The sequence below is a fragment of the Lithobates pipiens genome, unplaced genomic scaffold (genome assembly GCF_037356315.1).
Source record: "Lithobates pipiens isolate NorthernLeopardFrog02 unplaced genomic scaffold, aLitPip1_a1.2 Scaffold_8, whole genome shotgun sequence".
Lineage (NCBI taxonomy): Eukaryota > Metazoa > Chordata > Amphibia > Anura > Ranidae > Lithobates > Lithobates pipiens.
Genome location: NW_027507903.1, coordinates 255,424,270 through 255,444,455, shown reverse-complemented (window position 1 = coordinate 255,444,455; position 20,186 = coordinate 255,424,270). Strand labels below are relative to the sequence as shown.

General features: G+C 46.4%; 1 protein-coding gene across 3 annotated transcripts in view; it reads left to right on the top strand.

The window, feature by feature from the left end:
• The window catches only part of PLEKHG7 (pleckstrin homology and RhoGEF domain containing G7), a 154,556-nt gene that overhangs the window by 113,775 nt on the left and 20,595 nt on the right, over positions 1–20,186 (top strand). For all 3 annotated transcript variants that reach the window (XM_077470785.1, XM_077470787.1, XM_077470786.1), the window contains 3 exons: positions 6,805–6,918; positions 10,006–10,180; positions 14,761–14,876. In XM_077470785.1, coding sequence (XP_077326911.1) covers positions 6,805–6,918; positions 10,006–10,180; positions 14,761–14,876 — 405 coding nt within the window. The remainder of the gene's footprint in view (positions 1–6,804; positions 6,919–10,005; positions 10,181–14,760; positions 14,877–20,186) is intronic.

Genomic DNA, 20,186 nt, shown 5'->3' with positions numbered 1-20,186 from the left:
GCAGCCCACACACGATGGAATAGTCTGCTGGAATCATTTCGTCAGACTTTGGATGTTGAAAAGTCCGCTCGTGTGTACGGGGCTTTAGTCTTTCTTCTTAGTTATGCTATGTCGTCATATATATATATCAGTCTTTGTACTTCTGGTTTACATGGTTCTGTATGTACTATACTTGAATGAAAACTTTATTAATTTGTCTCATTGAATGAAAACTTTATTAATTTGTCTCAATACCAATGATATGCACATTTTTCTCTTGTACACTGAATGACATATGTCCTGTATTGTGAATGACAAAATACTTTTTTTTTTCCGATATTAAAAAAAAAAGCTCCCTTCCACAGAAAATTTGTTTCCCTATTGTGAGGTCACCAATATGGTATTTGTAAATTGAACTCCTATCCCCTCTCAAGCGTCTCTTCTACAGAGAGAATGGGGTTCCGTGCTCGTAACCTTTCTTCATAACTCATATCCTCCAGTCCCTTTATTAGTTTTGTTGCCCTTTGTACTCGCTCCATTTCCAGTACATCCTTCCTGAGGACTGGTTGCCAGAACTGGACAGCATACTCTAGGTGCGGCCGGACCAGAGCCTTGTAGAGCAGGAGAATTATCGCTTTATCTCTTGAGTTAATTCCCTTTTTAATGCATGTCAATATTGTTTTTGCTTTGTTAGCAGCAGCTTGGCATTGCATGCCATTGCTGAGCCTGTCATCTACTAGGACCCCCAGATCCTTTTCCATCCTTGATTCCCCCAGAGGTTCTCCCCCAGTGTAGCCAACATTTGCATTCATATTTTTGCCACCCGAATGCATTATTTTAAATTTTTCCACATTAAACCTCATTTGCCATGTAGTTGCCCAACCCATTAATTTGTTCAGATCTACTTGCAAGGTTTCCACATCCTGCGGAGAAGTTATTGCCCTGCTTAGCTTAATATTGCCAGCAAATATAGAGATTGAACTGTTTAACCCATCATCCAGGTTGTTTATGAACAAATTAAATAGGATTAGTCCCAGGACAGAACCCTGGGGGATCCCACTTTCCACCCCTGACCATTCCGAGTACTCCTCATTTATCATTACCCTCTGAACTCGCCCTTGTAACCAGTTTTCAATCCACAAACTCGCCCTATGGTGCATGCCATTGGACCTTAGGCCGCGTACACACGCGCGGACTGTTTGCCCAACCTTGTTCGTCAAACAGTTTCGGCAAACAGTCCGCTCAAAATTTGCATGAGCGGACTTGCCCACACACGAGCGGACTGTTTGACGAACAAGGTTGGGCAAACAGTTCGCTCAACTTTTGAAATGAACGGACTCGCCCACGTAAGGAGGAGGCAAATCCGCCCATTTCGAGCGCGTGTACAGGTAGGCGGGGCCCGCGAAGGAGACGTCGCGGGCTCCGCCGCCTGGAATGGGCTTAAAGGGGAACCCCAACGCCGAAAAAAATAGGCGTGGGGGTTCCCCCAAAGTCCACACCAGACCCTTGTCCGAGCACGCTGGCCGGCCAGGAAAGGGGGGCGAGCGAGCGCGCCCCCCCTCCTGAGCCGTACCAGGCCGCGTGCCCTCAACATGGGGGGGTGCCTTGGGGAAGGGGGGGCCGCGCGGCCCCCCCACCCCAAAGCACCTTGTCCCCATGTTGATGAGGACAAGGGCCTCTTCCCGACAACCCTGGCCGTTGGTTGTCGGGGTCTGCGGGCGGGGGGCTTATCGGAATCCGGGAGCCCCCTTTAAGAAGGGGGCCCCCGGATACCGGCCCCCCACCCTATGTGAATGAGTATGGGGTACAATGTACCCCTACCCATTCACCTGTGAAATAAAGTACAAAAAAAAACACAACACAGGGGAAAAAATATTTTATTGCACAGCTCCGGGGGTCTTCCGTCTTCGGGGGTCTTCTCGCCGGACTCCTCCGCTATGTGTGTGTAGCTCTTTTACTAGCGGAGGAGTCTGGCTTTCTTCCTCCCCGCCGCCGGCCTCTTCTCCCGACTTCGGGGGTCTTGTCCCCCTCTTCGGTTCTTCTGCCGGGCCACCGCGCCTTCTTGTAGCTCTTTTACAGGCGGTGGCCCGGTCTTCTGTCGTCGCCGCCGCCGCCGCCTTCCGTTCTTGTTCTTCTTCTTGTTCTTCTTCTTCTTCCCCAGGAGATGTTGACACGTCGCTCCCTCCGGCCGGAATGCCAGAGCCGCGCTGTGCGGTCACTTATATAGTGACAATGGGGCGGGGTCACATGGTATATGTCACATGGGTTGGTCACATGGGTTGATGTCACATGGGGACTATGACATCGTAAGGGGGTGGGGTCACCATGTGACCAACCCATGTGACATATACCATGTGACACCGCCCCATTGTCACTATATAAGTGGCAGCGGAGCGTGTCCCTGGCATTCCGGCCGGAGGGAGCGACGTGTCAACATCGCCTGGAGAAGAAGAAGAAGAACAAGAACGGAAGGCGGCGACAGCGACAGCGGCGACAGAAGACCGGGCCACCGCCTGTAAAAGAGCTACAAGAAGGCGCGGTGGCCCGGCAGAAGAACCGAAGGCGGCGACAGAAGAACGGAAGGCAGCGGCGACAGAAGACCGGGCCACCGCCTGCAAAAGAACTACAAGAAGGCGCGGTGGCCCGGCAGAAGAACCGAAGAGGGGGACAAGACCCCCGAAGTCGGGAGAAGAGGCCGGCGGCGGGGAGGAAGAAAGCCGGACTCCTCCGCTAGTAAAAGAGCTACACACACATAGCGGAGGAGTCCGGCGAGAAGACCCCCGAAGACGGAAGACCCCCGGAGCTGTGCAATAAAATATTTTTTCCCCTGTGTTGTGTTTTTTTTTGTACTTTATTTCACAGGTGAATGGGTAGGGGTACATTGTACCCCATACTCATTCACATAGGGTGGGGGGCCGGTATCCGGGGGCCCCCTTCTTAAAGGGGGCTCCCGGATTCCGATAAGCCCCCCGCCCGCAGACCCCGACAACCAACGGCCAGGGTTGTCGGGAAGAGGCCCTTGTCCTCATCAACATGGGGACAAGGTGCTTTGGGGTGGGGGGGCCGCGCGGCCCCCCCCTTCCCCAAGGCACCCCCCCATGTTGAGGGCACGCGGCCTGGTACGGCTCAGGAGGGGGGGCGCGCTCGCTCGCCCCCCTTTCCTGGCCGGCCGGGTAGCGTGCTCGGACAAGGGTCTGGTGTGGACTTTGGGGGAACCCCCACGCCGATTTTTTTCGGCGTTGGGGTTCCCCTTTAAGCCCATTCCAGGCGGCGGAGCCCGCGACGTCTCCTTCGCGGGCCCCGCCTACCTGTACACGCGCTCGAAATGGGCGGACTTTCCGAGCGGGAACAGTCCGCTCATTTCGAAAGTACAGCGGACAGGCCCACACACGGGCGGACTGTTCGCTCAAACACAGTTTCAGCGGACAGTTTTTCGGAATTTCAGAAAGACTTTGTCCGTCCAACTGTCCGCTGAAACTGTCCGCTGAAAGCCCACACACGAGCGGACTGTCCGCCCAAACACTGTTCAGCGGACAGGGTTGGGCGAACAGTCCGCCCGTGTGTACGCGGCCTTACTTTGTACAGTAAACGTTTATGGGGAACTGTGTCAAATGCTTTTGCAAAATCCAGATACACCACATGTACGGGCCTCCCCTTATCTAGATGGCAGCTCATCTCTTCATAGAAGGTTAATAGATTGGTTTGGCAAGAACGATTCTTCGTGAATCAATGCTGATTACTGCTAATGATACCGTTTTCACTACTAAAATCTTGTATATAGTACCTTATCATCCCCTCCAAGAGCATGCTTACTATTGATGTTGGGCTAACTGGTCTGTAATTCCCAGGGATGTATTTTGGCACTTTTTAACCACTTACAGACTGGACCATTTTGCTGGTCAAAGACCAGACCACTTTTTGCGATTCGGCACTGCGTCGCTTTAACTGACAATTGCACGGTCATGCGACGTGGCTCCCAAACAAAATTGACGTCCTTTTTTTCCCCACAAATAGAGCTTTCTTTTGGTGGTATTTGATCACCTCTGCGGTTTTTATTTTTTGCGCTATAAACAAAAATAGAGCGACAATTTTGAAAAAAACACATTATTTTTTACTTTTTGTTATAATAAATATCCCCCAAAAATATATAAAAAAAACATATTTTTTCCTCAGTTTAGGCCGATACGTATTCTTCTACATATTTTTGGTAAAAAAAATCGCAATAAGCGATTATTGACTGCTTTGCGCAAAAGTTATTGCGTTTACAAAATAGGGATAGTTTTATGGCATTTTTATTAATAATTTTTTATTATTATTTTTTTACTAGTAATGGCGGCGATCAGCGATTTTTATTGTGACTGCGACATTGTGGCGGACACATCGGACATTTTTGACACATTTTTGGGACCATTGTCATTTATACAGTAATCACTGCTATATAAATGCAGTGATTCCTGTGTGAATGACAGTGGCAGTGAAAGGGTTAACCAGTGGGTGGCATTGTAAGGGTTAAGTGTTCTTAGGGGTGTGTTACTGACTGTGGGGGGGTTGGGCTTTAATTTAGTGAACACTGATCTCTGCTCCAATCACATGGAGCAGAGATCAGCGTCACTAGTTGCTAGGCAGAATGGAGAAATGCTATTTACAACGGCATTTCTTAATTCGGCAGCTCCGTGAGACGATCGCGGGTATGCCCGCGGCGATCGAGTCCGCGGGTCCTGCGACCGGACTCACGGGGGTCCCGACCAGCGCGGGAGCGCGCCACCAGCAGCGCGCTCCCGATGGCAGGGAGCGGCAAATTTAAAGGGACGTACAGGTACGCCCATTTGCCTGCCCGTGCCATTCTGCCAACGTACATCGGCGTGCGCTGGTCGGCAAGTGGTTAAAATATTGGTGCTACATTGGCTTTTCTCCATTCAATTGGTACCATTCCAGTCAGCTATGTGAGTGAGTTGCCTAAGGACCCTCGGGTGCAAGCCATCTGGTCCCGGTAACTTATTCATTTTAAGTTTTCCAAGTCTATTTCTAATTCTGTCGTCTGTTAGCCATGAGGGTGCTTCCTGTGATGTGTCATGAGGATAAACACGGCAGTTTTGGATACTGACGCCCCCCGATTCCATAGTGAAGACTAAGGAGAAGAATAAATTCAGTACCTTTGCCATCTCACCATCCTTTTGTAACCAGATTCCCTTCCTTATTCTTTATGGGGACAATATGGTCTGTCCTCCCTCTTTTACTGCTTATTTACTTAAAGAATTTCTTGGGATTTTTTTGCTCTCCTTCGCTATGTGTCTTTTGTGTTCTAACTTGGCCACCCTAATTGCACCCTTCACGGACTACAAGGAGCTTATCCAAAAAGCTATTTGCTTTTAATGTTCACTCTTTTTTTTTTTTTTTTATTATAAAAATGAGTAGCTACTAAAAAGCAAAATAATGACTCGAACTTGTCTCTGCATTGTTGTTGAAAGAAATATCTGAAAGAGTACCTGTTGCAATAATTTTACTCTGTACACCTTCAGATTGTCACATTTGGGTGAAATCTGGTCAAGGCTTTATAAACTGTTGTAATCAGCTGCCATGTCAGGTTTTAGGGTCCTTTTGCTCGTTTGCTCAGCGGGGATCACTCCACCGATCCCCGCTGAGCAGGGAGATGACAGGTCCGTCTCTGCACACTGCGCAGGGACGGACCTGTCACAGCGCCGCTCTCCCCTATGGGAGATCGGATGACGACGGACCGCAGTGCCCGTCGTCACCCGATCCGATCCGCAGACGGATGGAAAAATAGCTTTTTCCTCCGTTACACTTTTTCGGATCGGAGCGGGTCGGATGTCAGCGGACATGTCACCGCTGACATCCGACGCTCCATAGACCTCTATGGAGCACCCGTTCAGGTCCGCCTGAAAAACTGACAAGCGGGCCTGAACGGGACGTCAGTGTGAAAGAGGCCTTACAGCAAAACATAACCACTTCAGCCCTGGAAGGTTTCACCCTCTTCATGACTATGTCATTTTTTGCGATACGACACTGCGTTACTTTAACTGACAATTGCGTGGTCGTGCAACGCTGTACCCAAATAAAATTGGTATCCCTTTTTTCCCACAAATAGAGCTTTCTTTTGGTGGAATTCGATCACCTCTGTGGTTTTTATTTACACTATAAACAAAAAAAACCTGACAATTTTGAGGGAAAAAAATATTTTTTTTTACTTTACATATCCATTAAAAAAAATGTATAAAAGCTAATTTCTTCATCAATTTAGGCCAATATATATTCTGCTACATATGTTTTGTGAAAAAAATCCCAATAAGCGTATATTGATTGGTTTGTGCAAACTTTTTCGTGTCTACAGACTATGGGATATTTTTATGGCATTTTTATTTTTACTAGTAATGGTGGTGATAAGTGATTTTTAGCGGGACTGCGACGTTGCGGCAGGCAAATCAGGCACTAAGTGAGACTTGTTTGGGAACCAGTGACATTATTATAGTGATCAGTGCTAAAAAGCATGCACTGTCACTGTACTAATGACACTGGCAGGGAAGGGGGTAACATGAGGGGCGATCAAAGGGTTATGTGTATCCCTAGGGAGTGCTTTCTAACTGTGTGGAGGCTGCCCTGCCACGGTAAATGAGGTGGGCGTTTCAAAAGCGGTTAATAAACCAAATTCATTGCTACTATTACAGTAATGCATTTATTGTCTTTTTTGTTTTTTGATTTAGGAATCATTTCAGCAGTGTATTATGTGTATACATAAAGTACAGCTTGTAATTTGTCAGATATGGTGGTGATTCTTGCTAATGCTAGATTTTTAATTTGATGTTGCAGTACTTCAAGGATAATCTCTGCTTAAGTCATCAGATCTACTGCCTCAATTACACATCTGCTGTCGTCTATCTGGAGACCCTGAAGCAAAGAGAAGATTTTGCAGTATATATAAAAGTAAAGTATTTCTTTCCTTTGCACATAATGTGCCTACTAGACATTTGTATGCTGACCCCCATACAATATTTTCCATAATTAGGAACAAGTTTTGTTACTCTTTTAGCAGTTCTAAGGCTGAGTAGGAAATTACAATGAAATGCAGACAATTTAATGAAATGGGCTGAAAATGCTTTGTCTCATACTGTTCTCTATACTGGTCATGTGACCTGCCTTTTAATATGTAGCATGCTGCCTAGCATTAAAGTGGTTGTATAGTCTTTTTTACAACTTTTACCTACAGATAAGCCTATAATAAGTATGGTTTAGGAGATATTCCTCTTGCAAAACGCCGCTGACTGCAGCGGCGCATGCGCACAAGGGATTCTTGGCTGAAAGTCCGGCAGACACCGGACCCTGCCGGAAAGAAATCTCCCATGCGCATGCGCGGGAGTGACGATATCGCGGCTCCGGCCACTCACAGCACTGGAGCCGCGATACCCGGAAGACACGCCGAGGGAACATGTCAGCTCCCTTGGCGTGGATCGGGCGAGATGTCGAGGCCTCGGTTCTAAGGTATTTCATAATGATGAGCTAGTATGCGGGGCATACTAGCTCATTATAATTTTTCCCTTGCAGGTTAGAAGAAAAAAAAATAAAACTTCAGCGGGTTTACTACCGCTTTATTTAGGGCTCTTAAAAAGTGAAAGATGAAATCCAGCTGGTTGCTTTGTTCCAGTTTACATACAGTTGTGCTCATAAGTTTACATACCCTGGCAGAATTTATGATTTCTTGGTCATTTTTCAGAGAATATGAATGATAAAACAAAAACTTTTCTTTCTCATGGTTAGTGTTTGGCTGAAGCCATTTATTATCAATAAACGGTTTACTCTTTTTAAATCATAATGACAACTACCCAAATGACCCTGATCAAAGTTTACATACCACAGTTCTTAATACCGTGTATTGCCCCATTTAACATCAATGACAGCTTTAAGTCTTTTGTGGTATTTTTGGATGAGGCTCTTTATCTTCTCAGATGGTAAAGCTGCCCATTCCTCTTGGCAAAATGCCTCCGGTTCCTGTAAATTCTTGGGCTGTCTGGGGAGATCTCAAATGTGCAGTTCATGCAAGAGTGGCTCAATGATATTGAGTTCAGGAGACTGAGATGGCCACTCCAGAACCTTCACTTTGTTCTGCTGTAGACAATGACAGGTCGACTTGGCCTTGTGTTTTGGATCATTGTCATGTTGGAATGTCCATGTACACCCCATGGGCAGCTTCTTGGCTGATGAATGCAAATGTTCCTCCAGTATTTGATAATATACTGCATTCATCTTGTCATCAATTTTGACCAAATTTCCTGTGCCTTTGTAGCTCACACATCCCCAAAACTTCAGTGATCCACCTCCGTATTTCACAGTAGGAATGGTGTACCTTTCATCATAGGCCTAGTTGACTACTCTCTAAATGTAGTGTTTATGGTTGTGGCCAAAAAGCTAAATTTTGGTTTCATCACGCCAAATGACTTTATGCCAGGTTTGAGGCTTGAAGCGGCTTTCTTCCGGCGACTTGACCATGCAGCCCATCTTTCTTCTAGTGCCTCCTTATTGTACATATTGAAACAGCCACTCCACATGTTTTCAGAGAGTTCTGTATTTCACCTGAAGTTATTTGTGGGTTTTTCTTTGCATCCCGAACAATTTTCCTGGCAGTTGTGGCTGAAATTTTAGTTGGTCTACCTGACTGTGGTTTGGTTTCAACAGAACCCCTCATTTTCCACTTCTTGATTAGAGTTTGAACACTGTTGATTGGCATTCTCAATTCTTCCTTGGATATCATTTTATATCCCTTTCCTGTCTTATACAGTTCAACTACCTTTTCCCGCAGATCTTTTGACAATTTTTTGCTTTCCTCATGACTCAGAATCCAGAAACGTCAGTGCAGCTCTGGATAAAAGATGCAGAGGTCTGTCAGGAGTCCAGAAACTCATTGACCTTTTATACACACACACTAATTACAAGCAAACAGATCACAGGGGAGGATGGTTACCTTTTAATAGCCATTCAAACACCTTTGTGTCAACTTGTGTGCATGTTAATAGGGTATGTAAACTTTTGATCAGGGTCTTCTGGGTAGTTTCGGTTGTGATTAGGATTTATAAAGTGTAAACACAGTTGATTGATAATAAATGGCTTCAGCCAAACACTAACCATGAGTGGAAGAAAAGTTTTTGTGTTATCATTCATATTCTCTGAAAAATAGCCAAGAAATCATAAATTCTCCCAGGGTAAACTTATGAGCATAAATGTTATTACCATCTGGTGTTAAAGAAAAAGTATTGTTATTTTCACTAAGAATAAAATTCCCCTGTGTGTGTGTGTGTGTGTATGTGTGTGTGTATGTGTGTACTTTTCCCTAATAAACGGGTAAACTTATACAAGTTTGTAGATTTATCCCGTAATGGCAGATGGTATGGTTGCTAAACAGTTTGCTGAGAGGAAATCCAGTCACAGGTTAAAGTTCACCTTTTTTTTAAAAATAAATTCCAGCTTCCCTATGTACCAATATACCATTAATGTACCTCTGTTGAGAAAAAGAAAATGCTTTCTCTGTCTTCTAGGCCAGAATTTACCTCCAGTGTGTTCCATAGAAAACTCCTCCTTTACTTCCTGGTATCCACCCCTATAGAAAGGAGTTCAGCAGCTGACCTCATTAACACACACCCTGCACCTGCCCTCCCCCTCCAGGAGATTGTGCCTGCCCACGTCTGTACTCGCATACAATCAGTGAACACCATTCTCACTGAATACACAGCCAGGATCTTCCTCTGCTGACGTATTGTTTTGTACCTTCTTCTTGCATTGATCACTCATTTGGCAGAGTGTGCAGTAGCTGAGCAATCATATAACAGCCTATGTTGATCAGAGCTGTAGAATTGAAAACAGGACTATTGTGCCCCTGGAAGTCTGTAAAGCTCACCATACACTGTACAATCTAACTAATCTGATCAACATAAAGGGACTTGGGTTAGGAGATCACTCTCTGTACTGAAAATTGCTATAAAATCAATATTCTACATCTAATAGTGATAATGACTTTTACAGTGGTGTGAGCAACAGGAGCAGTGCAAACGACTTCATCTCACTGATTTGCTGGTGGCTCCACTACATCGGCTGACCCGATATCCCCTGCTCCTTAAGAATATATGGAAAAGAAGTGGTGATGCAGAAGAAAAAGTATCCATCTATTCAATGAAGGAAAAGGTGGAAAGCTCAATCAGTAAGTAATGTGAAACAGCCCCAAGCATATTTAAAAGAAAAACAATGGACATACAGTATGTCCTGATAACAAGAGCAAAGAGATACAATTGTACTGTATATAAGATCTGCATATACAGTGCCTTGCGAAAGTATTCGGCCCCCTTGAACTTTTCAACCTTTTGCCACATTTCAGGCTTTAAACATGAAGATATAAAAATTTTATTTTTTGTGAAGAATCACCAACAAGTGGGACACAATTGTGAAGTGGAACGAAATCTATTGGATTTTTGAAACTTTTTTAACTAATAAAAAAATGAAAAGTGGGGCGTGCAAAATTATTCGGCCCCCTTGGGTTAATACTTTGTAGAGCCACCTTTTGCTGCGATTACAGCTGCAAGTCGCTTGGGGTATGTCTCTATCAGTTTTGCACATCAAGAGACTGAAATTCTTGCCCATACTTCCTTGCAAAACAGCTTGAGTTCAGTGAGGTTGGATGGAGAGCGTTTGAACAGCAGTTTTCAGCTCTTTCCACAGATTCTCGATTGGATTCAGGTCTGGACTTTGACTTGGCCATTCTAACACCTGGATATGTTTATTTGTGAACCATTCCTTTGTAGATTTTGCTGTATGTTTGGGATCATTGTCTTGTTGGAAGATAAATCTCTGTCCCAGTTTCAGGTCTTTTGCAGACTCCAACAGGTTTTCATCCAGAATGGTCCTGTATTTGGCTGCATCCATCTTCCCCCTCAATTTTAACCATCTTCCCTGTCCCTGCTGAAGAAAAGCAGGCCCAAACCATGATGCTGCCACCACCATGTTTGACAGTGGGGATGGTGTGTTGAGGGTGATGAGTTGTGTTGCTTTTACGCCAAACATATCGTTTTGCATTGTGGGCAAAAAGTTCGATTTTGGTTTCATCTGACCAGAGCACCTTCTTCCACATGTTTGGTGTGTCTCCCAGGTGGCTTGTGGCAAACTTTAGACGAGACTTTTTATGGATATCTTTGAGAAATGGCTTTCTTCTTGCCACTCTTCCATAAAGGCCAGATTTGTGCAGTGTACGACTGATTGTTGTCCTATGGACAGACTCTCCCACCTCAGCTGTAGTTCTCTGCAGTTCATCCAGAGTGATCATGGGCCTCTTGGCTGCATCTCTGATCAGTCTTCTCCTTGTCTGAGCTGAAAGTTTAGAGGGACGGCCAGGTCTTGGTAGATTTGCAGTGGTCTGATACTCCTTCCATTTCAAAATGATCGCTTGCACAGTGCTCCTTGGGATGTTTAAAGCTTGGGGAAATCTTTTTGTATCCAAATCCGGCTTTAACCACTTGAGACCCGCACTATAGCCGAATGACGGCAACAGCGCGGATCTCCTTTGCCGGGACTACGTCTATTGACGTCGTCCCGTGCACGAGCGGCCTGCGCGCCCCCTGAGGGGCGCGCGCGGCGCGCTCTGTAAACGGCGAGTCTATGAGACTCGCCTGATCACCGATCCGTGCAAGGGGTCGATCCCGACCCCTTATCACGTGATCAACTGTCAGCCAATGACAGCTGATCATGTGATATAACGGAGCCGGTAATCGGCTATTATTCCTCCTTGCCCTATCGCGAGGAGAAAAAAAAAGCCGATCACCGGCGGCCGTGATCGGGACATCAGTCCCGATCACGGCCAGCCCTGCCAGTGCCCACCTGCCCCCTGCCAGTGCCCACCTGCCCCCTCATAACTAAACATAATAAAAAAATAAGTGCCCCCCGTCAGTGCCACCCAGCAGTGCCCACAGTGCCACCCAGCAGTGCCCACAGTGCCACCCAGCAGTGCCCACAATCTGCCTCAACAAAGGTGCTGCACCCCAGTGCCACATATCTGTGCCCATCAGTGTCATCTACCAGTGCCCAGCAGTGCCGCCCATCAGTGCCGCCCATCAGTGCCACCTATCAGAGCCACCTATCAGTGCCCATCAGTCCCATCTTTCAGTGGTACCTATCAGTGCCCATCCGTGCCACCCATCCGTGCCACCCATCCGTGCCACCCATCCGTGCCACCCATCCGTGCCACCCATCCGTGCCACCCATCCGTGCCCATCTTTGCCCATCAGTGCCACCTTAACTATGCCTATCAGTGCCCACCAGTGCAGCCCATCAGTGCCCACCAATGCAGCCCATCAGTGCCCACCAATGCAGCCCATCAGTGCCCACCAATGCAGCCCATCAGTGCCCACCAGTGCAGCCTATCAGTGCCGCCTCATCAGCGCACTTCAATGAAGGAGAAAAATGACCTGTTTGCAAAATTTTATAACAAACTATTAAACATGATTTATTTATTTTTTTGCATCTTTTTTTGTTTAGCAAAAAGTAAAACTCCCAGCTGTAATTAAATACCACCAAAAGAAAGCTCTATTTGTGGGAAAAAAAATGATAAAAATTTCATTTGGGTACAGTGTTGTATGCCCGCGCAATTGTCATTCAAAGTGCATCAGCGCTGAAAGCTGAAAATTGGTCTGGGACTGAGGGGGGTTTAAGTGCCCAGTAAGCAAGTGGTTAAACTTCTCCACAACAGTATTACGGACCTGCCTGGTGTGTTCCTTGGTCTTCATGATACTCTCTGCGCTTTCAACAGAACCCTGAGACTATCACAGAGCAGGTGTATTTATACAGAGACTTGATTACACACAGGTGGATTCTATTTATCACAATCAGTCATTTAGGACAACATTGGATCATTCAGAGATCCTCGCTGAATTTCTGGAGTGAGTTTGCTGCACTGAAAGTAAAGGGGCCGAATAATTTTGCACGCACCACTTTTCAGTTTTTTATTTGCTAAAAAAGTTTAAAATATCCAATAGATTTCGTTCCACTTCACAATTGTGTCCTACTTGTTGGTGATTCTTCACAAAAAATAAAATTTCTATATCTTTATGTTTGAAGCCTGAAATGTGGCAAAAGGTTGAAAAGTTCAAGGGGGCCGAATACTTTCGCGAGGCACTGTATAAGTTAAGTTGGGAACACACTATTAATTTTTTTTCATGCAACCCAGCATTGTAAACGCTGTTCTAACCATTCAAGGTTAGTTCAGCGATCTCCCCCGCTGAGCTGTTGTGTTCTTACAGGGGGGTGGCCTTCCAGTCAGAAGACCTCCAATCAGTGCTCTCTGCCATTGGCTGAGAGCGCTAATCGGGAATCTGTTGGCTGCTGTCGGACAGACTGACATACACAAGGGCAGAATGTCAGCTTTTTTTTTTTTTTTTTTAACTGGCAAATGTCTACCGACATTCTGCCCAAGTTTTAGGGTTAAATCTGTACTGGATCATTTTATGCCCCATTGCTTAATAGCCTCTAGAAGAAAAAATCTAGACTATAATCCACACCTTCATTTATGAACAATGCCGTCTCCAGGAGTGGAGTTCTTACCATAGGATCAAAAACAAAGCAGCGTTTGAGTCTCCCCAGCAACCCTGTTCTGTGGTATGATTCATGTCTCTTATCAGGCCTGGTTATAACAGACATTCTGCCTGAACTTCCTGCAGAACACAAAACTAAAGGTTAATTGAATATAGTTTTACTAGTTATTTACCTTGTAAAGCTGTAGTCAGTAGCTTTGTTGAAGTGGAACTTAAAGTGGAAGTAAACTCATATTGAAAAAAAATAAGTCTCCCTGCATGTTAAGTGCATAATGTGCTAGTATGCATCGCATACTAGCACATTTTGAGAGACTTACCTTAAAACGAAGCCCACCAGTGGCACGCTGTCACCATTGATAGGGCTTCCATCTTCGCCCGGTCATTTTGCAGGCTCGGGCTGTTTGGCCAAGCTGCGACACGGCAGAGAGCTCTGAAGAGACGGCATGGGTATGCCGCCCCTTCAGAGCGCATGTGCCGGTGATGTCACCAGCTGGAGAAACAGTGAATATCTCCTAAACGTTGCATGTTTAGGAGATATTCCTTGTACCTACAGGTGAGCGCAGCACACATGGGTCTGGAACGAGCAGGCACCGTGAGTTCCCATAGCTAATGGCTTGCTATGGGGATACTCAAACAAGAGGTGGAGCCAAGAACGCCAATGAGGACTCAAGAACAGGAGGATCAGGGGCCGCTTTGTGCAATACTACTGCACTGAGTAGGTGAGTATAACATGTTAATTTTAATTTAAAAAATTCTAACATTAGTAACACGTTAAAATGTTCATGTTGCAGTGTCATAACTCAAGGGATGAAAGGATTCCCCACCCCCCTTTTCTCTGTCATCCGTACAGGAATAGAGGAAAAATCTCAGCAGCAAGGAGACAGACAGAAATTAATATCAGAGGTTTTACTATTTCACACACAATCAAAACCGAAACACCTTGGCTAGAGTTTCACTTTAGATTGACCATGCATCTGAACTGGTCAAAAGTTGCTATTTGCACAACTGATGTTAATGCTCTGAATCACTTGTGGGCCTTTTAAAGTCCCCACAGACTTCTTGCTAGCCATACACATCTTCTGCTGTGGCTATTTCAAGATTGATGAAGGTGGTCCCATGTCACTTATGAACTACTGGTATGGCATAGAGTATGGAAAGACTGCTTTGTGTAAGGTATCACAGTGATTTACATTTTTTATTTTAGGAGATCTTGAAGGAAAAGTGAAATTGCTGGACAAGTCACAGAAATTCAAGCAACTCCAGGAAGTAATTGCATGGCCCTGCTTGTGGGAGAGAGATAAACGATTTTTTATACCTGAGGTATTTTATAGACGTTTATGTGTTGAACACTAAATAGTGATTTCCCTCTTTCGTCTTTCAGGACAGCACACTTGAGAGACCTCTGCTCCTCCCTTCTCAGGAAACCCTGCCTCCACCAGATCTTTAAAACCATTCCTTCCCTCCAGCCCTTCAGTTTTGGTGTTTCCTCCGACGAGGAGACATCGCTAGGAACCCAGGTTTAATTCAGCTGGGGAGGATGAGTCCAGTGTTATCCCGAAGGCGAGTTCGTTCTGGTCGAAGGGAAGTCTGGAGAGATTGAGGTCTCTCACACATTGCAGCAGGGCTGGGTAGTCCGTTACCTGCAGTATCTGGTGCGTCCCATCCTTCCTTGGGGAAAGCGGAGGCCTGGGATATTCGTTTTGACGCTGCCTGGGGAAGGTGTTCACTGGAAGTGTCTGTGTCTCTCCCTCGTTTGTGTGGTCAGTATGGAGCGCAACGCTGGGTTGGATGACGGGAGATGTCTTTTACGACGGGAGAGGTCACGTCCGGTTCACCCGCGACTTTTGGTTCCGGTCATGGGACGCCAAAACGAACGGTGCGAAGGCTGGTGTTTGCCCCATTCATGCTGTAGTGACAGCTAAGAGGAGCAGTTTGTGGTGAATAGACCGTTCGGACCAAAGGGATATCTGAGACTGATGGTTCCCGTTCGGTTTCGGGTGATGCCAGCACCAGCCATTCTAAGGTAAGTGGAACCCTGGGGGGGGTTTTCCCTTCTTCCCATTTAGCTCCACGGGTGATCTCCCCTCCTTGGTGGGAGGGGAGGAGTGGCACGTCTGGGACCCTGGTGGTGGTTGGTCCTGGGAGGGTGCACTCCTGGTGTCGGTCTGGTGTTAATTTTTTTCTGGCAGGGGCTGACGCTGGTGGGTTTTTTTTTTTGTCGTTGCAGTCCATGGAAAAATCTAAGCTCTCACAGGGGTCCAAGAAGAGGTGCCCCTTATGTAGAAGTGTGTTAGGGGAATCCTGGGGGAAAGTTATGCAGGAATTGCATTGAGGGCTTAGTCAGGGATCAAGCTGAGGAACAAAGTTCTAGTCTGGCAGCTTCTGTAAATGAGCTCTCCAGCAATCTTTTAAGGCTTTGTTTGAGAATTTTCAACCTATACATCCCCTAGCTAGTTCTATGCCAGCACAACAGGATGTCACACCTGGCCCCTTGGCAGGTTCCTCTGCTAATGAAGGGTTACCTGGGGGTAGCAGAACGACACTAGAGGATGATCATGACAGTGAATCCTCAGACTCAGGAGAGAAGGTGGATGGTGAGTCCTCCAGATCCTCCCATTACAAGCTCTCCTTGGAGGAAGTGGAAGAGCTCCTGGGAGCTATTCACACTACACTGGGTATCCAAGAGGAGAAAAAATCCCGATCTCTACATGACCAGATGTATGAATGTCTTGGAGAACCGAAGAAAAGGGTCTTCCCAGAGCATGAAGTTATGGTAGACACCATTAGGAAGGAATGGCGAGACCCGGAGAGGAAGCCTTTTTTTTCTAGAGAATTGAAACGCAGATTCCCCTTTTCAGAGGATGAATCTGCTGTGTGGAACAAATCTCCTAGAGTGGATGCAGCCTTCTCTCAGGTATCCAGAAGGACAGATTTGGCTTTTGAAGATATGGGTATGCTAGCCGACCCTATTGACAAGAGGATGGACTCTCTCCTCAGGAAATCTTGGAATTCTTCTTTAAGCAATCTTAAGCCTACCATGGCTGTCACAGTGGTGGCACATAACATGGAGCATTGGTTGACTCATTTAAAAGCTCATATTGTGGCAGGGACCGCAAAAGAAACAATTCTTTCCTCCTTCAAAATGTTTTTAAAAGGAGTCGCATACATAGCGGATGCATCAGCAGAGTCTGTACGCATGTTTGCTAGATCCTCTGCCTTGGCTGATTCAGCCAGAAGGGCGCTTTGGTTAAAAACGTGGCAAGGGGACAATGCTTCAAAGATTAAGCTTTGTAGTATCCCCTTAACGGGGGATTTACTGTGCGGTCCAGACCTGGAGGCTCTGCTTGATCGGACAGCGGATAAAAAGAAGGCTTTTCCCTTAAAGAAAAGTGTGTGAAAAATCTAAAAAGAAGACTCTTCCACAAAGGAAGTTTAATTTTCCGAGGACAGAGTCCCAGAAAAAAGTCTGGACAAACAAGGGCAGAGGGCATGGGGGAGCAATTTTTCGCCCTCCTGAGCAGTCCCAAAAGTCCCAATGACAAGTTAACCCAGTGGGAGGAAGACTGGGGGCTTTCCTCCCACAGTGGGTGTCGGTTACCTCCAATCCTTTTATACTAGGCATTATAAGGAGAGAGTACAGACTGCAGTTCTCAAGTCCCCCCCTCACAGGTTGTTGATCACAGATCTACCAAGGTGCGCAGAGAAGGCAGAAGCCCTTCTGACTTCTCTGGAGGATTTGGAGCAGCAGGATGTAGTGTCACGGGTTCCTCCTGGGGAGATAGGCAGAGATTTCTATTCCCACGTTTTTGTGGTCAGAAAGCCTTCAGGGAAGTTCAGGCTTATCCTGAACCTGAAACATTTGAATCTGTCAATCTGTTACAAAAGGTTCCGGGTGGATTCCATTTTTTCTGTGAAAACACTGCTGTCTCCAAATTGCTTCATGGCGTCCATAGATCTAAGGGACGCCTATCTGCACATTCCAATTGCCGAGGACAGCCAGAGATTCCTTAGGTTGGCAGTAAGGTCAGAGCAGAAGCAGTACATCTTCAGTTTCGAGACCCCCCCCCCCCCCCCATCCTCTTCCCCACGGATATTCACCAAAGTTATGGTGGCGGTTCTGGCGTTTCTGCGACTCGGGAATCTCAGTGGTAGCATACGTGGACGACCTGTTCCTGTTTGCGTCTTCACTGGAGCAGCTGGTTCAGGATTTGCAGGTAGCAAGAAATTTTTTGGAACAATTGGGATGGCTCTTAAATTTGGAGAAATCCAACCTGGTTCTATCGCAGAGAGTGACGTTCCTAGGGTACGTTCTAGACTCAACTCAGCAGCGAGTCTTTCTCCCAGAGGAGAAAATTTGCAAAGTAGACAAGGCGTTGGCAGTCCTAAAAAGCAATCAACAAATCTCTATAAGAAAGGCCATGTCAGCCTTGGCACTGCTGACGTCGGCCCTTCCAGCGGTAAGGTGGGCAGGTGCACACTTCCGCCCCCTGAAGCTGTTCAGTTCAGAGGTTTGGGATTGTACCCAGAGTTCTCTGGACTGGATGGTTCTCATTCCAATGTGGTGGTGGAGAAGAGCAGCAAATCTATCTCGGGGTCTAGAATGGGTACTTCCAGTGTCCAAGGTCGTCACAACGGATGCAAGCGGCAAGGGTTGGGGAGCACACCTGGAGAAAGGTCTGGCCCAAGGATCTGGCCCAAGGATCTTGGAGTTTCAAGGACGCGGGGAAGTCCTCGAATTGGAGAGAGCTGAGAGCCATCTTTTTGCCTTTCAGGTTTTTCCAACAGGAACTCCAGGGACATCATGTTCAGGTCCGTTCGGACAATTCTTCAGCGGTTGCTTACATCAATCGACAGGGGGGCACAAGAAGCAGCTCCCTTTGCTCTCTAACTGAAGCAATATTCAGCTGGGCAGAGGTCACAGTGCGCTCTCTATCAGCAGTACACCTGAAAGGAGAGCTAAATCAGAGAGCAGACTTCCTCAGCAGGAAGAAGCTAAGGGAGAGCGACTGGGTCTTGAATCTGGGAATCTACAAGATGATTGTCCAGAGGTGGGGGAGCCTGTGTGTGGATCTTTTTGCGTCAAGAGAAAACGCAAAAACTTCTCTATTCTTCTCTCTGAATCGGGGGGATGGAGCATTAGGAGTGGATGCTCTTTCTCAGAGATGGCCTTTTACCAAGCGCTATGCCTTTCCCCCTCCCGTGTTGTTGCCGGCAGTTCTGCGGAAATTCCAGTTAGAGGATGCAACCCTAATCTTGATAGCCGACACTGGCCCAGGAGGCCTTGGTTTTCTGTTCTAAAGAAGCTGGCGGTGGAACCGCCTTGGATACTTCCGGTCAGGGAAGATTACTCTTTCAAGGCCCAATCTGCTGCCCTCAGGTGGAGAGGTGGAGTCTGGCAGCCTGGCTACTCAAGAGGAGATGCTGAAAAACAAGGGGTTCTCACGCAGGATTTATTTGAAGGTATGGAAAAAATTCAATTCCTTGTGTGCGGAGAGCTCCTTTAACGTTCATAGTCCAGTAGCAGTGCTGGAGTTCCTACAGAGGGGGGCAGATAAAGGACTGGCTCTCAGTACTCAAAGGACAGGTTTCTGCTTTAAGTGTTTTTCTTGAGCAGCAACTGGGAGTGAATCCTTGGGTTTCCAGGTTCTTTAAAGGTTTAAGTAGACAGAGACCAGTCAGTTTCCATCCCTTTCCAGTTTGGGATCTATCTTTAGTTTTGCAGGCTCTTACAGAGGATCATTTTGAGCTTTCAGTTCTTGTATGGTGACATTTTTAACCCTCAGGACGTTTTTTTTGGTAGCTATCACTCCCACGAGAAGGGTCAGTGAGCTAGAAGCCCTCTCAAGGAGGGCACCTTTCCTTCAGGTTTTTCCAGATCCGATTATTTTTAAAACTGATCCGGCCTTTTTGCCAAAGGTAGCTTCAAAATTCCATAGTCAGGAAATTTGTTTGCCCACTTTTTGTTTGAATCCTGTAAGGGAACAGGAACATGTCTTCCACAAGTTAGATGTCAGGAGGTGTGTGTTAAAATACCTGGAGATTACGGAGCAATTCAGGAAGTCCGATTCATTTTTTGTTTCTTTTTCAGGGGCTAGGAAGGGGTCCAAAGCCTCTAGAAATACTATAGCCAGGTGGATTAGGTTGGCAATCAGTCAGGCATACATAGCAAAGGGGGTGGAAGTCCCGGAAGGTATTAAGATCCATTCCATTAGGGCTATGGCAACATCACAAGCAGAGTGGGCTGGTGCTACAGCCGAGCAGATCTGCAGAGCAGAAACGTGGTCAAGTTTTAAGACTTTCGTTAAGCACTACAGACTGGACTTATTGTCTGCCCAGGATCAGGCCTTTGGGCGTAAAGTCATGCAAGCAGTAGTCCCACCCTAGGGTAAGTGCTTATCCTCTCAATTGTGCTGTCCTGAAAGACGAAAGAGGGAAAATTGAAGTTATGTACCGGTAACGTTTTTTCCAGGAGTCTTTTAGGACAGCACCGGTACCCACCCAAAATAAGATCTTACCATTAAGACATGAGAGCATCAGGTATGTGTAATTTCTTATGATGTATCTTTATGTCTCCCTAGTCTGGCCGGAGGTGCTCGTGCAAAAGCTGAAGGGCTGGAGGGAAGGAATGGT